The 20,705-nt window shown below is 51.5% G+C and overlaps 1 protein-coding gene across 5 annotated transcripts in view; it reads right to left on the bottom strand.

Moving 5' to 3' along the window:
• VPS54 (VPS54 subunit of GARP complex) overlaps positions 1-20,705 on the bottom strand; it is a 541,872-nt gene that overhangs the window by 271,771 nt on the left and 249,396 nt on the right. For all 5 annotated transcript variants that reach the window (XM_085612543.1, XM_085612546.1, XM_085612547.1 and 2 more), the window contains one exon: positions 18,270-18,366. In XM_085612543.1, the coding sequence (XP_085468669.1) occupies positions 18,270-18,366 (97 nt within the window). The remainder of the gene's footprint in view (positions 1-18,269; positions 18,367-20,705) is intronic.

Raw genomic sequence — 20,705 nt, 5'->3', positions numbered from 1 at the left:
GGGATAAGTTATGGTCTAAGCTTCCTAAAACATCTCGAGCTGCTAACACCACACAAACTCTTTATTTTGTTTACCAACCAGTGTTATTTTCTCCAATGACTTTAGCGTCCTTTTCATCAAACACTTTCTCTACTTGTTGGTCCTGTCCCTGCTATAATGCGGATTTAAAGCACATGTTATTTGAATGTTCTCCTATTCATCAGTTTTGGCGGTCAGTTTGGATACAAATTAAGAACATTTTCAAAGTTAAAGTCCCCTTTTCTTGAACCAATATATTCTTAGGCACCTCTGTCACCCCAATGGCCGCAGTCACCATCAAATGTTAAGTTGCTAGATCTATTGTTAACTGTTGCTTTTCATTTAATAACTTCAAATTGGAAACAAGCTGATAGTTACTTTTAGATCCTGGTGAAATGCTGTATGTTTTCATCATAGATTAGACACTAATTATGTCTCTCCCATATCTCTAGCAATTAAAAAAGATCTCTTAAGGCTTCCGTTAGCCACGTACTTATCTTCTGCTGTTAAAGTTATTACTGTCCCTGATGATGATGTAAATAAACCACCTTAACCTCACCCTTTGTCTTTTTTCCAGATGATTAGTATACATTATACACTTATATTTTTGTCAAGTTTATTAGTCTTTCCTGATTGTTATGCTTACAGTGTAAATAGTTTATTATTCAGGTTTTTACTTTATTAGTATTTTATTATTCATGTTCTTATCTTAACATCATAGAGTAATTATATATTGTCGTCCCCCCTTATCCCGTTCCTTTATTGTTTATATAGTGCATATGTTTTTCTCTTTATATACAGCTTGACAGTTAGAACCTTTATATATTATTCTGCCCTTAAAATGACTATGTTAAATAGGACCTATTGTAATCATTGTTTTGCTGTTCTTTTCATGGTTGTTCCCAAGAAAATTCACAAGGGAGCTTTCTTTGAGGCCTGACATTTTTGTTTATTAGATCTGCATGAGGATTGTAACAAACTGCCTTTTTCTGAAAGGGAAAAGCAGATTCCAGTGTACTTGTCCTGTACTTGGGACAATCAAGGTTAAGGTGAAGACACACTTTCTGTTCCCCGATTGAAGTTCAATCTCTGTGCTTTTCCTTCTTTCCTCTTAAGTATTGAAAAGACATAGCGCTGAAATGTTGCCCAACAGTAAAAACAAAAACCTGCACTAATGGTTACACTAAAGCTTCATGTGAGGGAGGGTATAAAATCTGACCTTTTATCACTCACTTCATAAAATATAATTCTAGTGGAATGGTGACAAGACAAAAACATGTTCAGCTCAGATGATGGTGTGCCAAAGATCCCAACACCTGAAGATATTCCTTTGTGTCTTAATGACAAACTGATATCCTGTCCAAAATGTGTTGTGGGTCCATAGAGATTTTGCCCAACATTGCCAGGATACAGAAATAAAGAAGAGCATTTTTCTTGCATCACAATTCAAGGTAACATGCTTGTAGGTCTACTGCCCGGAGACTCTTAACCTTGTTTGTTTCTACCTAAAATGATGGCCAGTGGGTATGGCTTCACCTAGACCAAGAGCAGCTGCTGTCTTAGCTTCCTTTGAATACAATTCAGAGCGCAGTGACCAGATGTTAGACTGTTCGGGAGAATATTAAGCTGAAAAATAGAACTAATTTGCCAGCGCTTTTGCTGCTCAATGCAATGTTTCACCACATACATGATTACAAGGTGACATTTTCTTAAAACTATGTCACAAGCAAATAACCGTACTTAATAAGCGCTATGGTCTGACAAAAGAAGGAAAATACCAATCCTCTCGGTGAGCACACGAGCAGTGAAAGAAGAAGAGCACCCCTGCAGTGTGTGTGCACACATTAAGAGGGGGCAGAACCTGCCCGAGATGGGAGGACACTAGCTGTACAGGAAACCTACTGCATTGAGAACACTTTATGTTAGGGGTTAGAATCCTAGTGCAAAACAAGCGCACTGAGTGGGAGGGGACTGAGAGTGGGGCACCAGAGCCGTAATGCTGTGCTGGAACAAGACCTGTGAAAGCACCGCCCTGTGTGCGAGACCACTGGCTGGTAGGGTTAAGAACCCCCATGCAGTGCAGAAACATGGAGTATGAGAGGACAGAATCCTTCTGTAGTCAGAAGACACTGGCTGGTAGTGGCTAGAAACCTACTGCAGTGCAGAGGTATGCACTATGAAATATAGCGCTCATGCTGTGTGAGGACACAGAAACCCTCCACCAGTCTGATGTTGCATATACTATGTCACGCGAGTATCCACAAGCCTGCGCAGCCTGTGGCATTGTTGGAAGGCGGACCCCGAGGAGTCGGTGAGACCACCAAGGGGGGGGGCCCTCTCACTGCACGAAGTAGCCGAGCGCTGCCGAGAAGTCTCCTGAGAGATCCTTCTCCTATCCCGTACTAGCCCAGTAACACCACCACACCGGACTCAAGGAGGTTGTCTCAAGACAAGCAATTCTTTATCATCAATAAAAGGTTACGAGTTCAATATTTACACGAAGGGATCGAGGGATCCACCAAAAGTCTCAATGTCTCTTTGGAAGGGTAGGGGTAGCGGGACAGTCTTTGGCAGGAATGTGGTACGAGGGTACCTGGGGCCCAGTTCTTATCCTCACGCTGGAGGACCTCCGATCTCGGAGGGGTTGAGCCGCGACGGCGTCAGCAGGGCTCTGGCGTACAGTTCGTGGAGAGCCGCGATTCAATCAGCAGGGCTCTCAAGATGGTCTCTGTTCAGCTCGAGCCGCGACGTCGTCAGCAGGGCTCCGAGGAAGGTTCCAGCGAGGTTGGGCCGCGACGGCGTCTGCAGGGCCCCGATGTTCCAGGTGGTTCAGAAAAGGGTTCACAGGAGGGAGCCGCGACGCAGTCAGCAGGGCTCGTGATGGTTCCGGCAAGAGTTCGTCTCCGTAGGGTCAGCCGCGATTCGATCAGCAGGGCTCTCGACTCCGGGATACAACTGCCGAGCTGTGGTGGGGTCGCCCCAGATATAGGTCTGGAGCCCTTTGATGTCCGGACCTATGCGCCCGAGGGGGCGGAGTGGCCGGGTGGAGGTGGCCAGACGCCCAGCAGGGGAGGCGCCAGGCCCATGGGAGTTTGCAGGGTGATCACACCTCGAGAGGGGAGGACAGTTGGGGGTCCCATCGATACTGTCCTCCGCCGGGGCGATGAATGGTTCCTGCGGCACCCCCTGGCCAGTTCGTGGTGCCTCGATGTCGGGGCTTCGTTGGGGTCGAGGCTGGGTTGAGCGGGGTCGCGCCGGCTGGGGCACGGTGTGACGTGGATGCCAACAAGATGGCGGAGCCACGAGGCGTATGCGACCACGTGTAGCTCCGGGTGAAGGGCCTTGGTGCAGTCCAGACGGGTGGCCCGTGACGGCCGGGGCGGGGAACGGGCACAATCCAGGGGGTTAAGGACCACGCCACGAGGCCGGGTCCAACAGGCGTCCCCCCCAGCCGAAGGCATGGAGAGTCACCCATCTCCTTGGGGATTCTCCTCGTCAAGGCGGAAGAAGCGGGACAGGCCGTCGGCGTTGGCGTGGTCATTGCCGGGCCGGTGTTCGACGTCAAAGTCCATCCCTTGTAGCGAGATGGACCATCGCAGCAGCTTGGGGTTCTCGCCCCGCATTCGCATTAACCATTGCAAGGGCCGGTGGTCGGTCTGGACCCGGAAGTGGGCGCCAAAGAGGTAGGGCCGGAGCTTCTTGAGGGCCCACACCACAGCGAAGGCCTCGCGCTCAATAGTGCTCCAGCGTTGCTCCCGGGGCAGTAGTCGCCGGCTGATGAAGGCCACTGGTCTGTCGAGCCCCCTTTCGTCAGTTTGGGAGAGGACGGCCCCGATCCCATACTCGGAGGCGTCCGTCTGTACCACGAACTCCTTCTGGTAGTCCGGGGCTTGCAGCACCGGAGCAGTACACATGGCCGTTTTGAGGGTGTCGAAGGCTGTTTGGCAGCGGGGTGTCCAGTGTACCTTCTTGGGCTGTTTTTTGGACGTTAACTCTGTGAGGGGGCCAACAATGCTCCCATAGTCCCGGATAAACCGCCGGTAGTATCCGGTGAGGCCCAGGAAGGCCCGGACAGCGGTCTGGGTAGTGGGGGGTTCCCAGGTCTGGATGGCATCTATCTTCGCTTGGAGGGGGGCCACCTGCCCGCTCCCCACTTGATGGCCCAGGTAGGTCACGGATCCGTGGCCGATTTGGCATTTGCTGGCCTTGATTGTGAGCCCGGCCCGCTGGAGGGCGGCCAGGACGGCCTCCAGGTGGAGGAGGTGCTCGGCCCAGTGGTTGCTGTACACGGCAATGTCATCTAAGTAGGCCGCGCTGAAGGCCTCAAGCCCGGCCAAAACCTTGTTCACCAGTCTTTGGAAGGTGGCCGGGGCGTTCTTCATTCCGAAGGGCATCACCCGAAAGTGGTAATGCCCATCCGGAGTCGAAAAGGCGGATCTTTCTTGGGCGCCGGGGGTGAGCTGGATTTGCCAGTACCCGGCGGTGAGGTCCAGCGTGCTCAAGTAGCGAGCGGCCCCTAGGCGGTCGATCAGTTCGTCGGCCCGGGGTATCGGGTGTGCGTCCGTCTTGGTTACTACATTCAGGGCTCGGTAGTCCACGCAGAATCGCAACTCCGGGGGGTGACCGGGAGCTGCGGCCTTAGGCACCAGGACGACGGGGCTGGCCCACGGGCTGTCGGAAGGCTCGATGACCCCCAGGGCCAGCATCTTCGCTACTTCGGCCTGGATGCAGGCCCGCACTCGGTCAGGCACCCGGTAGGCTCTGTGTCGTATGGGGGGGTTCTCCCCGGTGTCGACGTCGTGGACGCACCAGTGGGTCACCCCCGGGGTGAGAGAGAAGAGGGCTGCGTAGTCCCGCAGTAATCGCTGGCAGTCGTTGCGCTGCTCCGGGGTCAGGGACGAGGCGAGTTGGACCCCTTCGATCGATCCATCGTGAATGTCGGATTGCAAGAGGTCGGGCAAGGGCTCGGAGTCGTCCTCGCTCCCCTCGTCGGTCGCCAGCAGCAGGCTCAGTTCGGTCCGGGCGAAGTGGGGTTTTAGCCTGTTCGCATGTAGGACCCGGAGGGGGTTCCGGGGGGACTCCAGATCGACCAGGTAGGTGACGGGACTTTTCTTCTCCACCACCTTGAAGGGCCCGGTCCACTTGTCCTGGAGGGCGCCGGGTTCGACCGGGGCCATGACCCATACTTTCTGACCTGGCTCGAATTCTACCGTAGAAGTGTTGCGATCGTACCACCGCTTCATGTCCTCCTGGCTGGCCTCGAGGTTGGCTTCGGCTAGGGCTCGGAACTTGCGGGTCTGGTTTCGGAGGGTCAGGAGGTATCGGTAGACGTCAGGAGGGGCGCCTCGGGGCTTCATCTCCCAGCCCTCCTTGACCAGGCTGAGTGGTCCGCGGACCGGGTGCCCATACAATAGTTCAAACGGGCTGAACCCCAGGGACTTCTGCGGGACCTCCCGATAGGCAAACAGGAGGCAGGGCAGCAGGACATCCCATTTCCGCCTGAGGGGTTCTTCCAGGCCCTGGATCATCCCTTTCAATGTTCGGTTGAACCGCTCAACCAGCCCGTTCCCCTGAGGGTGATATGGGGTCGTGAACTTGTATGTGACCCCGCATTGTTGCCACAGGGACCGCATGTACCTGGAGATAAAGTTCGTGCCACGGTCGCTCACCACTTCGCTGGGGAATCCCACTCGGGAGAAGATCCCCATCAAGGCCCGGCCTACCACAGGGGCCGTTATAGTTCTGAGCGGGACCGCCTCCGGGTACCTGGTGGCGTGGTCCACGAGGACCAGGATGAAGCGGTGGCCCAGGGCGGTTTGGGGGTCCAGGGGTCCCACAATGTCGATTACGACTCGTTCAAACGGGGTGCTGACGGCGGGAAAGGGCTGGAGGGGGGCCTTGACCCGACCCCCCGTCTTTCCGCTGGCTTGGCAGGTCTGGCAGGACCGGCAGTGGTTGTCCACATCTCTCCGCATCCGAGGCCAGTAGAAGTGGGTCACCAGACGACTGTACGTTTTGTCTTGCCCCAAGTGTCCGGCGAGGGGCACATCATGGGCCAGGTTGAGAAGGAACTCCCGGAAGCGGAGGGGGACCACCAACACGCGGCCGGCCCCGAGTTCTGCCACTTTCTGTTCACTGTACAACAGGCCCTCGGCCCAGTAGATCCAGTGGGTGCCGGTCTGGTCACCGTTGGCTTGCGCGGTCGCCTGCTGTCGGACCCCTTCGAGAGAGGGACAGGACTGTTGCTCTTGCTGGAACTGCTCTCGGGTGGGGCCCCCTTCATGTGGCCATTGCGTCAGTTCTGGTAGGGCGCTCGGAGAAGCCATCTCTTCGGGGGAGGATTCGCTGGGCCCGGGGTCGGTGTCCGCCTCCTCCTCGCTGCTGGCGGGAGGGGGTGTGAGCCCCTCGGGTCGGGCCGTCCCGGAGGTCGAGGAGGAGCGGGGGGCCTGGGCGGTCATGGACCGGGTGATGGCGCAGGCCCAATCAGCCAGTCCCAACATTCGGAGGTGCTCTCGTCGTTCTACTTGAGCCCAGGGGGAACTCTCCAAGTCGTTCCCCAGGAGGCAGTCGACCGGGGCGTCGTCGCGCACCGTCACCTTCAGCAGGCCCGTCACCCCTCCCCACTCGAAGGGGACCAGGGCCATCTGGCATAGGCTTTCACTGTTGTCGGCCGTCCGCACAGGGCACAGCACATTCGGTAGAATCTGTTCAGGGGTCACCAGGTGGCAGCGGACAGCGGTGATACTGGCGCCGGTGTCGCGAAGGGCTTCGGCCCGTTGTCCGTTGACCGTGACCTGCTGCCGGTACTTCTGGGTGTTGGTTGGGATGGGGGTGCAGGGTACCATCTCTCGGCTACCCAGGCAGACCAGGGACATGGCTGCCGGCTCCCACTCAGTGTTTTCTCGGTCGAGGGCCTCTTCTTCCTCCTCTCCCCCCAAGGCGGCGGCTGTCAGCTGCCGGGGCGGGGGCCCGCCGGCCCCGTTTCTTCGGTTCAGGGGGCAGGCCGGGTCGCTGGCAAAGTGTCCGGTTTGTTGGCAGCCATAGCAGGTCACTGGTGGCCGTGGTCCGGGTCGGGCCGGGCCCACCCTTCGCGCTAGGCTCGGGGAGAGATGTGGCTGCGGTGGCCCTCGAGGGGGGCTCCTGGGGGCCCCAGCGGGAGGGTCTCGGTTCCTGTTCGGCCCTCCCCCCCCACCGCGCTGGCGTGGGGGTCCGTTGGGGTTCCTCTGGTACTCCCCCATTGAGCTCCGGGGGACCCGGGAGTTGACCCATCGATCGGCCTCGACGGCAAGTTTTCGCGGGTCGGTCATTTTGCTGTCGAGGAGGTGCTGTCTCAGTTCCACGAAGCAATTATTGGAAAGGTGTTCCCAGACGATGAGGTCGACCAGTTGTCCGTAGGTGGTTACTTTGCTGCCTTTGATCCACCCTTCTAGGGCCCGACTGAAAAAGTCCACATATTCCACCCATGTGGTACCCGGGATTTTCTTGCAGTCTCGGAACCGCTGGCGGTACATCTCCGCTGTTAGCCCGTATCGGGTGAGCAGGGCCTCCTTCATGTGATCGTAGGAGGTCATCACCTCCTCCGGTAGCTGGAGCAGCGTGTCCCGCCCTTCACTCAGGAATCGCCCCCACAGGCCTGCGCCCCAGTCTTTTCGGGGCACCCGATGGGAGGTCATGGCCACCTCGTAGGCCTTGAACCATTGTTGGATATCGTCCTTCTTGTAATACTCCTTGACGACCTCCTTCGGGATATGCACCTTGGCCTCGGGGGGCGGTAGAGTGTCTCTAGTACTGGGGGTGTTGGTCCCTCCGTTCTTGGCCTTGATCTCGAGCTCCTTGAGACTGCGCTCGTGCTCAAGAGTTAGTTTCTTTTCCTCCAACTCCCGGTGTCGTCTCTTCTCTTCTATTTCTTCTTGAAGGCGTAGCTGCTCGAGGGCCAGTTTCTTTTCTGCCAGCTGGAGTTCGCCGTCCAGCCGCAGTCGGGCGAGCTCTAGTTCGTGGCTCCGGACCTTTTCCCGCTCTCGTATTTCTTCCTCGGAGAGGCCGGTTTCTAGGCTCTTTCTTCCTCCGGTTGCCGGGGTCAGTGCGGTTGCTGTGGTCTCCGTCAGGGGCAAGGGCCCTTCTTCCTGGGAGGGGCCTGCCCCAGCCTCCAACCATGCCCTCAGAGCTTTCTGCATCTCTTCCTTGGTACCGAGGCTGGTGGTTGCAATGCCTTTGTCTCTGCAGAACTGTTTTAATTCTTTGTGCGTATATTCTTCCAGCCGTTCGGGCTGGAACTCCATTGTCGCGTTGTTTTCCTGGCTGCTCATGATGCTATTCGTTTGGATGGGTAGCTAGTGGGTACTGGCTGGTACGTACTGCGTTCGGCTCGGATCCCGTCGCTGGCCACCAAATGTTGGAAGGCGGACCCCGAGGAGTCGGTGAGACCACCAAGGGGGGGGGGCCCTCTCACTGCACGAAGTAGCCGAGCGCTGCCGAGAAGTCTCCTGAGAGATCCTTCTCCTATCCCGTACTAGCCCAGTAACACCACCACACCGGACTCAAGGAGGTTGTCTCAAGACAAGCAATTCTTTATCATCAATAAAAGGTTACGAGTTCAATATTTACACGAAGGGATCGAGGGATCCACCAAAAGTCTCAATGTCTCTTTGGAAGGGTAGGGGAAGCGGGACAGTCTTTGGCAGGAATGTGGTACGAGGGTACCTGGGGCCCAGTTCTTATCCTCACGCTGGAGGACCTCCGATCTCGGAGGGGTCGAGCCGCGACGGCGTCAGCAGGGCTCTGGCGTACAGTTCGTGGAGAGCCGCGATTCAATCAGCAGGGCTCTCAAGATGGTCTCTGTTCAGCTCGAGCCGCGACGTCGTCAGCAGGGCTCCGAGGAAGGTTCCAGCGAGGTTGGGCCGCGACGGCGTCTGCAGGGCCCCGATGTTCCAGGTGGTTCAGAAAAGGGTTCACAGGAGGGAGCCGCGACGCAGTCAGCAGGGCTCGTGATGGTTCCGGCAAGAGTTCGTCTCCGTAGGGTCAGCCGCGATTCGATCAGCAGGGCTCTCGACTCCGGGATACAACTGCCGAGCTGTGGTGGGGTCGCCCCAGATATAGGTCTGGAGCCCTTTGATGTCCGGACCTATGCGCCCGAGGGGGCGGAGTGGCCGGGTGGAGGTGGCCAGACGCCCAGCAGGGGAGGCGCCAGGCCCATGGGAGTTTGCAGGGTGATCACACCTCGAGAGGGGAGGACAGTTGGGGGTCCCATCGATACTGTCCTCCGCCGGGGCGATGAATGGTTCCTGCGGCACCCCCTGGCCAGTTCGTGGTGCCTCGATGTCGGGGCTTCGTTGGGGTCGAGGCTGGGTTGAGCGGGGTCGCGCCGGCTGGGGCACGGTGTGACGTGGATGCCAACAAGATGGCGGAGCCACGAGGCGTATGCGACCACGTGTAGCTCCGGGTGAAGGGCCTTGGTGCAGTCCAGACGGGTGGCCCGTGACGGCCGGGGCGGGGAACGGGCACAATCCAGGGGGTTAAGGACCACGCCACGAGGCCGGGTCCAACAGGCATACTCTCTGCCCTTTAGTATAACAGAATTGTCTTAATTCCGGACCTAGCTCGTCATAGCACTAGGCCTTTCAAGCACTATGGAGAGGTTACAAATTCAAATTCCTGAAATCTGAAAGGCCACAATACCAGACACATAGTGGGCTCACGGTACCTCCCCTTGTACAATGGTGCACACTTCTACAGTAATGGGGCAATTTTTGTTTTAGGCATTGTGCAGGATGTATTACACCGCTCAATCCGCCTTCCATCATCTCTCCCATATTAGCTTTAACTCTAAGTATCAAAGAGAGGTCAAACAACTCCTGGTCCAAACCCCGTGTATACCCACAGATTACACAGAACATGATACTCCTAACCTATAAATGAAGATAACGAACAACTTCAGAGGTCTAGTTATCCTTTATTTTCAACAAGCATAATCAATGCAAAAGATTGAAAATACAAGTTCCTCCTATGATATTCATGAAGATACACATGCTGTAGTAGAAGAAGAATCCTACTATTGAAATATCTACTCGAGTTTTGCAATTTTTATCATCTTTATGTATCGCCTCGCCTTTAAGATGCACTACAAAACCCTTTCATATTACATAACTTATACTATGTGAAATCATAGCATTCATAACAAAACTTATGACATCTCAAATGACAACTTGTAAGAGCATTTTACATTGTAGAGTGGCGACTTGTAGTTCGTGAAGTCTGGTGAGCGACTTGACAACACTGTGTACGGAGGTGGACGAGTTATAGCAATTTGAAGGTAGTGTGTAAATGACAAATTAAGATATAACTATAACTTTAGAATTTCTAACGTTTGCATACTTCAAATTTGGTATGTATAGAAAGAATAAATTAATCTACAGTGATTTGAAGTCGAAGCATAAATTATAAATGCAAGGTAGAACTATAACTTTAGAATTTCTAATGTTTTGTACTTTAGGTTCGGTTTATATAAAAAGAATAAATAAAGTTTTCCAAACTAGAATTAAGGTTTCCAGTATTTACTGATTTTTACAGATAAATACAGGCAGAAAACAGTCTATGTCCTGTCTGTATTTATTTTGAAAGCAGAAAAATACAGAAAATGGTGCTTCTTGTGAGTCAATCCCTGTTACTCCTCATGAATTCAGGACAAACTGTTAAGCAGATAGACTAGGGGATTTGAAAACAGGATGAGAATCCCTTAAATATAGACTTATGTTAACATATATTTGTATAAAATGCTAATATTTACCCGTCAGTGTAGTGTTTGGTTATATTTGGCTGCTTAATTTGCCAAAACGTAACAGGCATCAAAGTATGAGTGCATGATTATCAGTTAAATAAATGTGGAAATATACCATTTTAGGACACCATTTATCCTCAAAAATAAAATAAATATGGATAAATAATAAAATGGCCAAAAAATAAATATGGATAAATACAGACTAAAATATGTTTAAAAACATAAAACTGGGAGCTCTAACTAGAACTAAGTTTGTTTAAACATTTGTGTTTTTTTCCATTGAATTTCATTTTTTAAATATTTTAATAAAACAGTGTTTCAAACAGAGCAGTGGAGTGTTATCATGTGGAGTGTTAAGAGTACAGTGGAGGACAGTGTCGTACATTTTACTGTTGTAGGGTGGGGCGTCATACAGTGAGAGTGGAGTGGCGTGGAGTGGTGTAGAGTGGCGTAGAGTGGCGTAGAGTGGCGTAGAGTGGCGTAGAGTGGCGTAGAGTGGCGTAGAGTGGCGTAGAGTGGTGTAGAGTGGTGTAGAGTGGTGTAGAGTGGTGTAGAGTGGTGTAGAGTGGTGTAGAGTGGTGTAGAGTGGTGTAGAGTGGTGTAGAGTGGTGTAGAGTGGTGTAGAGTGGTGTAGAGTGGTGTAGAGTGGTGTAGAGTAGAGTAGAGTAGAGTAGAGGGGAGTGGAGTAGAGGGGAGTGGAGTAGAGGGGAGTGGAGTAGAGGGGAGTGGAGTAGAGGGGAGTGGTGTAGAGTAGAGTGGTGTAGAGTAGAGTGGTGTAGAGTAGAGTAGAGGGGAGTGGAGTAGAGGGGAGTGGAGTAGAGGGGAGTGGAGTAGAGGGGAGTGGTGTAGAGTAGAGGGGAGTGGTGTAGAGTAGAGGGGAGTGGTGTAGAGTAGAGGGGAGTGGTGTAGAGGGGAGTGGTGTAGAGGGGAGTGGTGTAGAGGGGAGTGGTGTAGAGGGGAGTGGTGTAGAGGGGAGTGGTGTAGAGGGAGTGGTGTAGAGGGAGTGGTGTAGAGTGGTGTAGAGTGGAGTAGAGTGGAGTAGAGTGGAGTAGAGTGGAGTAGAGTGGAGTAGAGTGGAGTAGAGTGGAGTAGAGTGGAGTAGAGTGGAGTAGAGTGGAGTAGAGTGGAGTAGAGTGGAGTAGAGTGGAGTAGAGTGGAGTAGAGTGGAGTAGAGTGGAGTAGAGTGGAGTAGAGTGGTGTAGAGTAGAGTGGTGTAGAGTAGAGTGGTGTAGAGTAGAGTGGTGTAGAGTAGAGTGGTGTAGAGTAGAGTGGTGTAGAGTAGAGTGGTGTAGAGTAGAGTGGTGTAGAGTAGAGTGGTGTAGAGTAGAGTGGTGTAGAGTAGAGTGGTGTAGAGTAGAGTGGTGTAGAGTAGAGTGGTGTAGAGTAGAGTGGTGTAGAGTAGAGTGGTGTAGAGTAGAGTGGTGTAGAGTAGAGTGGTGTAGAGTAGAGTGGTGTAGAGTAGAGTGGTGTAGAGTAGAGTGGTGTAGAGTAGAGTGGTGTAGAGTAGAGTGGTGTAGAGTAGAGTGGTGTAGAGTAGAGTGGTGTAGAGTAGAGTGGTGTAGAGTAGAGTGGTGTAGAGGGGAGTGGTGTAGAGGGGAGTGGTGTAGAGTAGAGGGGAGTGGTGTAGAGTAGAGTGGAGTGGTGTAGAGTAGAGTGGAGTGGTGTAGAGGGGAGTGGTGTAGAGTAGAGTGGTGTAGAGTAGAGTGGTGTAGAGTGGAGTGGTGTAGAGTGGAGTGGTGTAGAGTGGAGTGGTGTAGAGTGGAGTGGTGTAGAGTGGAGTGGTGTAGAGTGGAGTGGTGTAGAGGGAGTGGTGTAGAGGGAGTGGTGTAGAGGGAGTGGTGTAGAGGGAGTGGTGTAGAGGGAGTGGTGTAGAGGGAGTGGTGTAGAGGGAGTGGTGTAGAGGGAGTGGTGTAGAGGGAGTGGTGTAGAGGGAGTGGTGTAGAGGGAGTGGTGTAGAGGGAGTGGTGTAGAGGGAGTGGTGTAGAGGGAGTGGTGTAGAGGGAGTGGTGTAGAGGGAGTGGTGTAGAGGGAGTGGTGTAGAGGGAGTGGTGTAGAGTAGAGTGGTGTAGAGTAGAGTGGTGTAGAGTGGTGTAGAGTGGTGTAGAGTGGTGTAGAGTGGTGTAGAGTAGAGTGGAGTAGAGGGGAGTGGTGTAGAGGGGAGTGGTGTAGAGGGGAGTGGTGTAGAGGGGAGTGGTGTAGAGTGGAGTGGTGTAGAGTGGAGGGGTGTAGAGTGGAGGGGTGTAGAGTGGTGTGGAGTAGAGTGGTGTGGAGTAGAGTGGTGAAGAGTAGAGTGGTGAAGAGTAGAGTGGTGTAGAGTAGAGTGGTGTAGAGTAGAGTGGTGTAGAGTAGAGTGGTGTAGAGTAGAGTGGTGTAGAGTAGAGTGGTGTAGAGTAGAGTGGTGTAGAGTAGAGTGGTGGTGTAGAGTAGAGTAGAGTGGTGTAGAGTAGAGTGGTGTAGAGTAGAGTGGTGTAGAGTAGAGTGGTGTAGAGTAGAGTGGTGTAGAGTAGAGTGGTGTAGAGTAGAGTGGTGTAGAGTAGAGTGGTGTAGAGTAGAGTGGTGTAGAGTAGAGTGGTGTAGAGTAGAGTGGTGTAGAGTAGAGTGGTGTAGAGTAGAGTGGTGTAGAGTAGAGTGGTGTAGAGTAGAGGGGAGTGGAGTAGAGGGGAGTGGTGTAGAGGGGAGTGGTGTAGAGTAGAGGGGAGTGGTGTAGAGTAGAGGGGAGTGGTGTAGAGTAGAGGGGAGTGGTGTAGAGTAGAGGGGAGTGGTGTAGAGTAGAGGGGAGTGGTGTAGAGTGGAGTAGAGTGGTGTAGAGTAGAGGGGAGTGGTGTAGAGTAGAGGGGAGTGGAGTAGAGTAGTGTAGAGTAGAGTGGTGTAGAGTAGAGTGGTGTAGAGTAGAGTGGTGTAGAGTAGAGTGGTGTAGAGTAGAGTGGTGTAGAGTAGAGTGGTGTAGAGTAGAGTGGTGTAGAGTAGAGTGGTGTAGAGTAGAGTGGTGTAGAGTAGAGTGGTGTAGAGTAGAGTGGTGTAGAGTAGAGTGGTGTAGAGTAGAGTGGTGTAGAGTAGAGTGGTGTAGAGTAGAGTGGTGTAGAGTAGAGTGGTGTAGAGTAGAGTGGTGTAGAGTAGAGTGGTGTAGAGTAGAGTGGTGTGGAGTAGAGTGGTGTGGAGTAGAGTAGAGGGTAGTGGTGAAGAGTAGAGGGTAGTGGTGAAGAGTAGAGGGTAGTGGTGAAGAGTAGAGGGGAGTGGTGTAGAGTAGAGGGGAGTGGTGTAGAGTAGAGGGGAGTGGTGTAGAGTAGAGGGGAGTGGTGTAGAGTAGAGGGGAGTGGTGTAGAGTGGAGTAGAGTGGTGTAGAGTAGAGTGGCGTGGTGTAGAGTAGAGTGGCGTGGTGTAGAGTAGAGGGGAGTGGTGTAGAGTAGAGGGGAGTGGTGTAGAGTAGAGGGGAGTGGTGTAGAGTAGAGGGGAGTGGAGTAGAGTGGTGTAGAGTAGAGTGGTGTAGAGTAGAGTAGTGTAGAGTAGAGTGGTGTAGAGTAGAGTGGTGTAGAGTAGAGTGGTGTAGAGTAGAGTGGTGTAGAGTAGAGTGGTGTAGAGTAGAGTGGTGTAGAGTAGAGTGGTGTAGAGTAGAGTGGTGTAGAGTAGAGTGGTGTAGAGTAGAGGGGAGTGGTGTAGAGTAGAGGGGAGTGGTGTAGAGTAGAGGGGAGTGGTGTAGAGTAGAGGGGAGTGGTGTAGAGTAGAGGGGAGTGGTGTAGAGTAGAGGGGAGTGGTGTAGAGTAGAGGGGAGTGGTGTAGAGTAGAGGGGAGTGGTGTAGAGTAGAGGGGTGTGGTGTAGAGTAGAGGGGTGTGGTGTAGAGTAGAGGGGAGTGGTGTAGAGTAGAGGGGAGTGGTGTAGAGTAGAGGGGAGTGGTGTAGAGTAGAGGGGAGTGGTGTAGAGTAGAGGGGAGTGGTGTAGAGTAGAGGGGAGTGGTGTAGAGTGGAGTAGAGTGGTGTGGAGTAGAGTAGAGGGGAGTGGTGTAGAGTAGAGGGGAGTGGTGTAGAGTAGAGGGGAGTGGTGTAGAGTAGAGGGGAGTGGTGTAGAGTAGAGGGGAGTGGTGTAGAGTAGAGGGGAGTGGTGTAGAGTAGAGGGGAGTGGTGTAGAGTAGAGGGGAGTGGTGTAGAGTAGAGGGGAGTGGTGTAGAGTAGAGGGGAGTGGTGTAGAGTAGAGTGGTGTGGAGTAGAGTAGAGGGGAGTGGTGAAGATTAGAGGGGAGTGGAGTAGAGTGGTGAAGATTAGAGGGGAGTGGAGTAGAGTGGTGTAGAGTAGAGTGGTGTAGAGTAGAGTGGTGTAGAGTAGAGTGGTGTAGAGTAGAGTGGTGTAGAGTAGAGTGGTGTAGAGTAGAGTGCTGTAGAGTAGAGTGCTGTAGAGTAGAGTGCTGTAGAGTAGAGTGCTGTAGAGTAGAGTGCTGTAGAGTAGAGTGCTGTAGAGTAGAGTGGTGTAGGGGAGTAGAGTGGAGTAGAGTAGAGTAGAGTGGAGTAGAGTGGAGTGGTGTAGAGTGGAGTGGTGTAGAGTGGAGTGGTGTAGAGTGGAGTGGTGTAGAGTGGAGTGGTGTAGAGTGGAGTGGTGTAGAGTGGAGTGGTGTAGAGTGGAGTGGTGTAGAGTGGAGTGGTGTAGAGTGGAGTGGTGTAGAGTGGAGTGGTGTAGCATGGAGTGGTGTAGAGTAGCATGGAGTGGTGTAGAGTAGCATGGAGTGGTGTAGAGTAGCATGGAGTGGTGTAGAGTAGCATGGAGTGGTGTAGAGTAGCATGGAGTGGTGTAGAGTAGCATGGAGTGGTGTAGAGTGGAGAGGTGTAGAGTGGAGAGGTGTAGAGTGGAGAGGTGTAGAGTGGAGAGGTGTAGAGGGGAGCGGCGCAGAGGGGAGCGGCGCAGAGGGGAGCGGCGCAGAGGGGAGCGGCGCAGAGGGGAGCGGCGCAGAGGGGAGCGGCGCAGAGGGGAGCGGCGCAGAGGGGAGCGGCGCAGAGGGGAGCGGCGCAGAGGGGAGCGGCGCAGAGGGGAGCGGCGCAGAGGGGAGCGGCGCAGAGGGGAGCGGCGCAGAATGGAGCGGCGCAGAATGGAGCGGCGCAGAATGGAGCGGCGCAGAATGGAGCGGCGCAGAATGGAGCGGCGCAGAATGGAGCGGCGCAGAATGGAGCGGCGCAGAATGGAGCGGCGCAGAATGGAGCGGCGCAGAATGGAGCGGCGCAGAATGGAGCGGCGCAGAATGGAGCGGCGCAGAATGGAGTGGCACAGAATGGAGTGGCGCAGAATGGAGTGGCACAGAATGGAGTGGCGCAGAATGGAGTACCATAGAGTGGAGTGGCGTGGCATAGAGTAGAGTGGTGTAGAGAGAAATAGCGTAAAGTTGAGTGGTGTACAGTGGAATACCGTTGAGTGGGGGCATGAAGAGGGATGCACAGTTGAGTGGAATAGCATAGGTTGGCATGGAGTACAATGGAGGTGCAAAGAGTGGAGTGGCGTACAGTAAAGTGTGGCGTGCGGTAGAATAGTAAATAGGATATCTCCTAGATATGAAAGTAGAACCACAGTTTGGCAGTGACAGCGAGGCACAGAATAACAACTAGCAGCACAAACCAATACAGGAAACAGACTACATAAGGGGACAAAAAATGTTGACATGCAGTATCGTATTTATCTGTTAAACTGCTTCATTGTGAGTTTTGCTAACCAAATCCTTGCTTCTCATTTTCCTCTGTGCTTTCTCGATTCTCTTTCCAATCTGGGACATATAGCATATTTGCAAACACCTGCCACGACAGACCATGAAAACCCAGGATTAATCTGCGATGCCTTCCCACCCTACTTCTGCATCAACTGCAGCCAATTCCTCCCTGCCTGTGTGCTGAGCTTGGGTCAGGAAAGAGGATTATTCACCTACCCTTCTTCTGTAGGTCGAGTTTTAGAATTGCAGCTTCCTTCATGACTGGGTTGCCCAAAGCACCACAATGATGACAACAACATTTTTAGAAGAGCTAGTGAGTAAGGAAAGGAGTAATACACCTTTTTGATCAGTTTACTCTTGCGACTGGAATGGGGACAGGTGCTCTGAGGAAAATAACTTTATCACCTAAGTCAATGACAGATTGTATGTTATAGCATGAAACCCCTGAACCCCAACATGTGCCATACGCTTCTGATTTTGCAAAGTCTTGATTTTTTTTTTTATAAAGCACCAATAGGACCTTAGTGACCTTTTCCTGAATTAGGTTTCACCCTCATTTCAAATTCCATAAAACTCATATTGCTCTCTAGCTGTTGCACTGTCACCCACCTCTCCTTCCATGCAGACACCACTACAGTCACTTTGCAATCCACAAGCTTTAAGAGTGAATCCACTACCATCAACTCTTTCTCAGGATATTATGCAGTGCTTCCATATCTTCCCATTGACTTCACCTGGTTCCATACAACTGTGTCCGTATTCTATCTAGTTCATTATTTCCACTGCACCTATCCGGGAACATCCTCTGCAAATCAAAGTAACCATTCACCAAGATCAAATAAGTAGTCTGTATATACGCCGGTCCTGGTTCTGCCAGAGCAGACAAGCTTCAGTTGTAAAGGACTCAGCCTGCCTTCAGTAAAGACACACTAACACATCAAGCAATTACAGCTCACCCCTCTCCATGGTGGAGCTGGTGCTCATGGCGGTGGACACTCAATTTGCCACCCCTGTCAGGAGAGGGATCTTCTACCAATGAATACATTGTTGCTCCGGATTCACTGTTCTTCACAGCGGCATCACACACTGCACCATGTCTCCAACCCTGAAACCATCAACCTATGGTAAAAAAAGGCAGCTCCTAGATGCTTGGCCACAGGAGTAGTCCTCAGATCCTAAAAAAAAGTGGCATCTGCACATTGATATAACAAAGTACAGCATAGCCTCTTACTAAAGGAACAGTGGTAAACAAAAAGCGGTATGTCCCACATTTCATACCAGTAAACTACATCACACTAAGTCTTACTCTTCCTTGACAACCCTCCTTTTCTCCCAGTGGTTTCTGGTGATCTTTGCTCATGCGGTTGTGCCTTTGGAAGGTGTCGGTACATAGGAAATCACCTAACCCTGTGGGTAAAAGTTTAAAAAAACGTTTTTTTGTTTTATTTAAAGAAAACTTTTATGAAAAATAATAATAGAAAGGTGCCTGTTTTGTTGGACTGTAACTGGGAAAAGGAGGATTCACTTTAACAAAGATTACAAGAAAGTCTGCTTAATCTTGAATATGGAACAAAACAGTTTTAATGCATAAACATTGGTCTGTACATACAAAGCTGTGAAAGATTACAACAATATTGTTATTGTTATATGTTGAGTTTTATGTTCGATCACAAATCCGAAACATTTAAAAATTGTCCATAAATGCAACAAAAACAGAAGAAACATTAGGTGCAAGAGTAGTGCGAGATACGTCTAACAGCACAACTGCCGAATTAGTTAAAACAAACAAAAACATACCTTCACCCGTTGAAGAAATACAGTAAACTTAGAAAAAATATTTTGCATTAGATCAAACCAATGTGGGAAGTTCATCATTCGTATCTGATCAGTAAGGCTGCAGAAAGAAAATTGTTTTAATAAAAAGAAAATGTATTTTAAAATAATAACTCATTTAATTAAAAAACACAAAGAGCACCTCAAGGCAGGGAATCCAACCATTTTTGAGTTGATTTTCTTACAGTACATTTTTATTTACAGATCTACTGATGTCTAGTTGGACAGTAATCTCTATTGTAGACACCAAGAAGGACTATTGCAATTACTTTGAAATAAACATGCAATGGAACGTTCAGCATGTGCCAGGCAATCCACTCAATCTCTCTTTCTGCTAGAGACTATCTAGCTGCAGATTCCTCACCTTTTGAATATTCCCCAGATGTCAGACTGGATTCAAAGACTCTTTTGCAGTACCTCGCAGTAGCAGTACCTTGGCACGCCATCAGGTGGCGCCATGCAGTTCTGCACTGACACTATTCAGATCTGGAAAAGACATCCAGAGCATGAACGGGAAGGGTGGGAGGGCCAGCGAGGAATTTCCAGCTAGAGTCTCTACCGGAAAGAGAGCTACTGAAGGTAAGTAACTTGTTCTTCTGATAGAGACTTTTCGCTGCAGATTCCTCACTTTTTGAATAGGTAGGTCTTTGAATGGAATCAAACCAGAAAGTCCTGCAGGACCCAGTGGGCCAAATGCCCCTCTCTGCAAACCTGACTGCCCAGACAAAAGTGCTTTGTGAGCATGTGGCGGGACGCCCATGTAGCTGCCTGGCATAGGTCTAGGACAGTGACTCGCTGCGGTAGCAGCTTTGGCCTTGGCAGAATGAGCATGCAGTACTTCCGGAGGTTCCTTTTTGACAAATGTGTAGTACAAAACGTAGAACATGATCCAGCAGGAGATGGTGTCTTCTGCACTGCCTTGCCTTTAGTTGCTCCCAAGAACCCTACAGAGAGCTTTTCGTCCTGATCATCCACCTTGTGTTCTTAGGTACAATCAATGTAAAAGCGGAGTGTTCTTTGGGATCTATGCAATAGAATCTCATGTCCTCCTTATAGGGTGAGGTGGACATAGAAAGCTGGCAGGGAGGCAGTTTGACCAAAGTGGAACTATGTCACAACTTTCAGTAGAAATGATGCTCACATCCACAGTCCCAGAAGAAGGTAGTATATGGTGGATTGACACAAAGGGCCTGAAGCTCATGCAGCGCTGAGGAACACCGTCTTAATAGTAAGGAGCCACAAGGTACAGCTGTGAAGCGGTACAAGCAAAAAGCATATCAAATAAGTGAGGATCAAATTAAGGTCCCAATGGGCCATTACAAAGGGAGAAGGGGGGAACATATTGTAGACCTTTCCAAATTTGCATAACAGCTGATCTGGCAACCGTAAGAAGGCCAAAAGGGTTGAAAGAAAACCCTTAACAGTGTTCAAAGGAAAGCCTTTCCAGGAAAGAGATGAAACAAATAACAGAACATCAGATAGCTTGGCCTGGAAGGAGTCCATCCAGCATGTACAGCACCAACCCACAAATACGTCACAATGGTAGGCGAATATAATTTTTGTGGAGGGACGCCTGGCTGCCAAGATGACATCAACCACATCCGGAGAAAGGACTAAGAACTTCATTTATTGCCGCTCAGTCTACAAGCATGAAGGTGGAGTGTGTGTGAAGGCCCAGCTGCAGAACCCTGCCCTATTACTGTGACAGCAGGTCCTCACTGAGGAGCATCCTAATCGGAGGACATATGCTAATGCCCAGGTGTTCTGGATACTATACTCTATGTGCCCAGTCTGGACCCACTAGGATGACTTGGGCCTGGTCTGTGCTGATCTTCTTGAGAACTCGGGGCAAGGATGGTATCAGCAGAAAGGCATACAGGAGTGCAGAGTTCCACCCGAGACCGAACGTGTCTCCAGGCGAGGGGTGCAATACAAACTACAACTGCAGTAGCGCTGACAATGTGCGTTCAAAGGCAGCAGCGAAATGATTGAGCCAAGGTTCTCACCATTCACGGTAGAGGGCTTGTGCTACCTCTGGGTGTAAAAGCCTACAGTTGAGTTTCTGCCCTGGCATTCCCAGGAGGTGCAGCCATTTCCAGAACCTCAATGCCTCCTAGGGTCTGAGACCCTACTCCGCCCTGTTTGTTGCAATACCACATGGCAGTGGTGTTGCTCCTGAGAAACTGAACCAGCCTCCCCTAGTTGGATGGAAGGAAGGCTTTCAGTACCAAGCGGATAGCCTCAGCTGCAAAAGGTTGATGTGGATCCGGGACTCTGCTGGAGACCAGAGGCCTCTGATCTCGACCTCTCCCAGATGGGTGTCCAAACCCAGAGGCCATGCATTGTTAACCAGTCATTTCTGGGTGGCATAGATAGAAGAAAAGGTCTCTGACTCAATCA

Source organism: Triturus cristatus, chromosome 6 (assembly GCF_964204655.1).
Source record: "Triturus cristatus chromosome 6, aTriCri1.1, whole genome shotgun sequence".
Taxonomy (NCBI): domain Eukaryota; kingdom Metazoa; phylum Chordata; class Amphibia; order Caudata; family Salamandridae; genus Triturus; species Triturus cristatus.
Note: the sequence above shows the minus strand (reverse complement) of the source record. Positions and strands in the feature narration are given on the sequence as shown.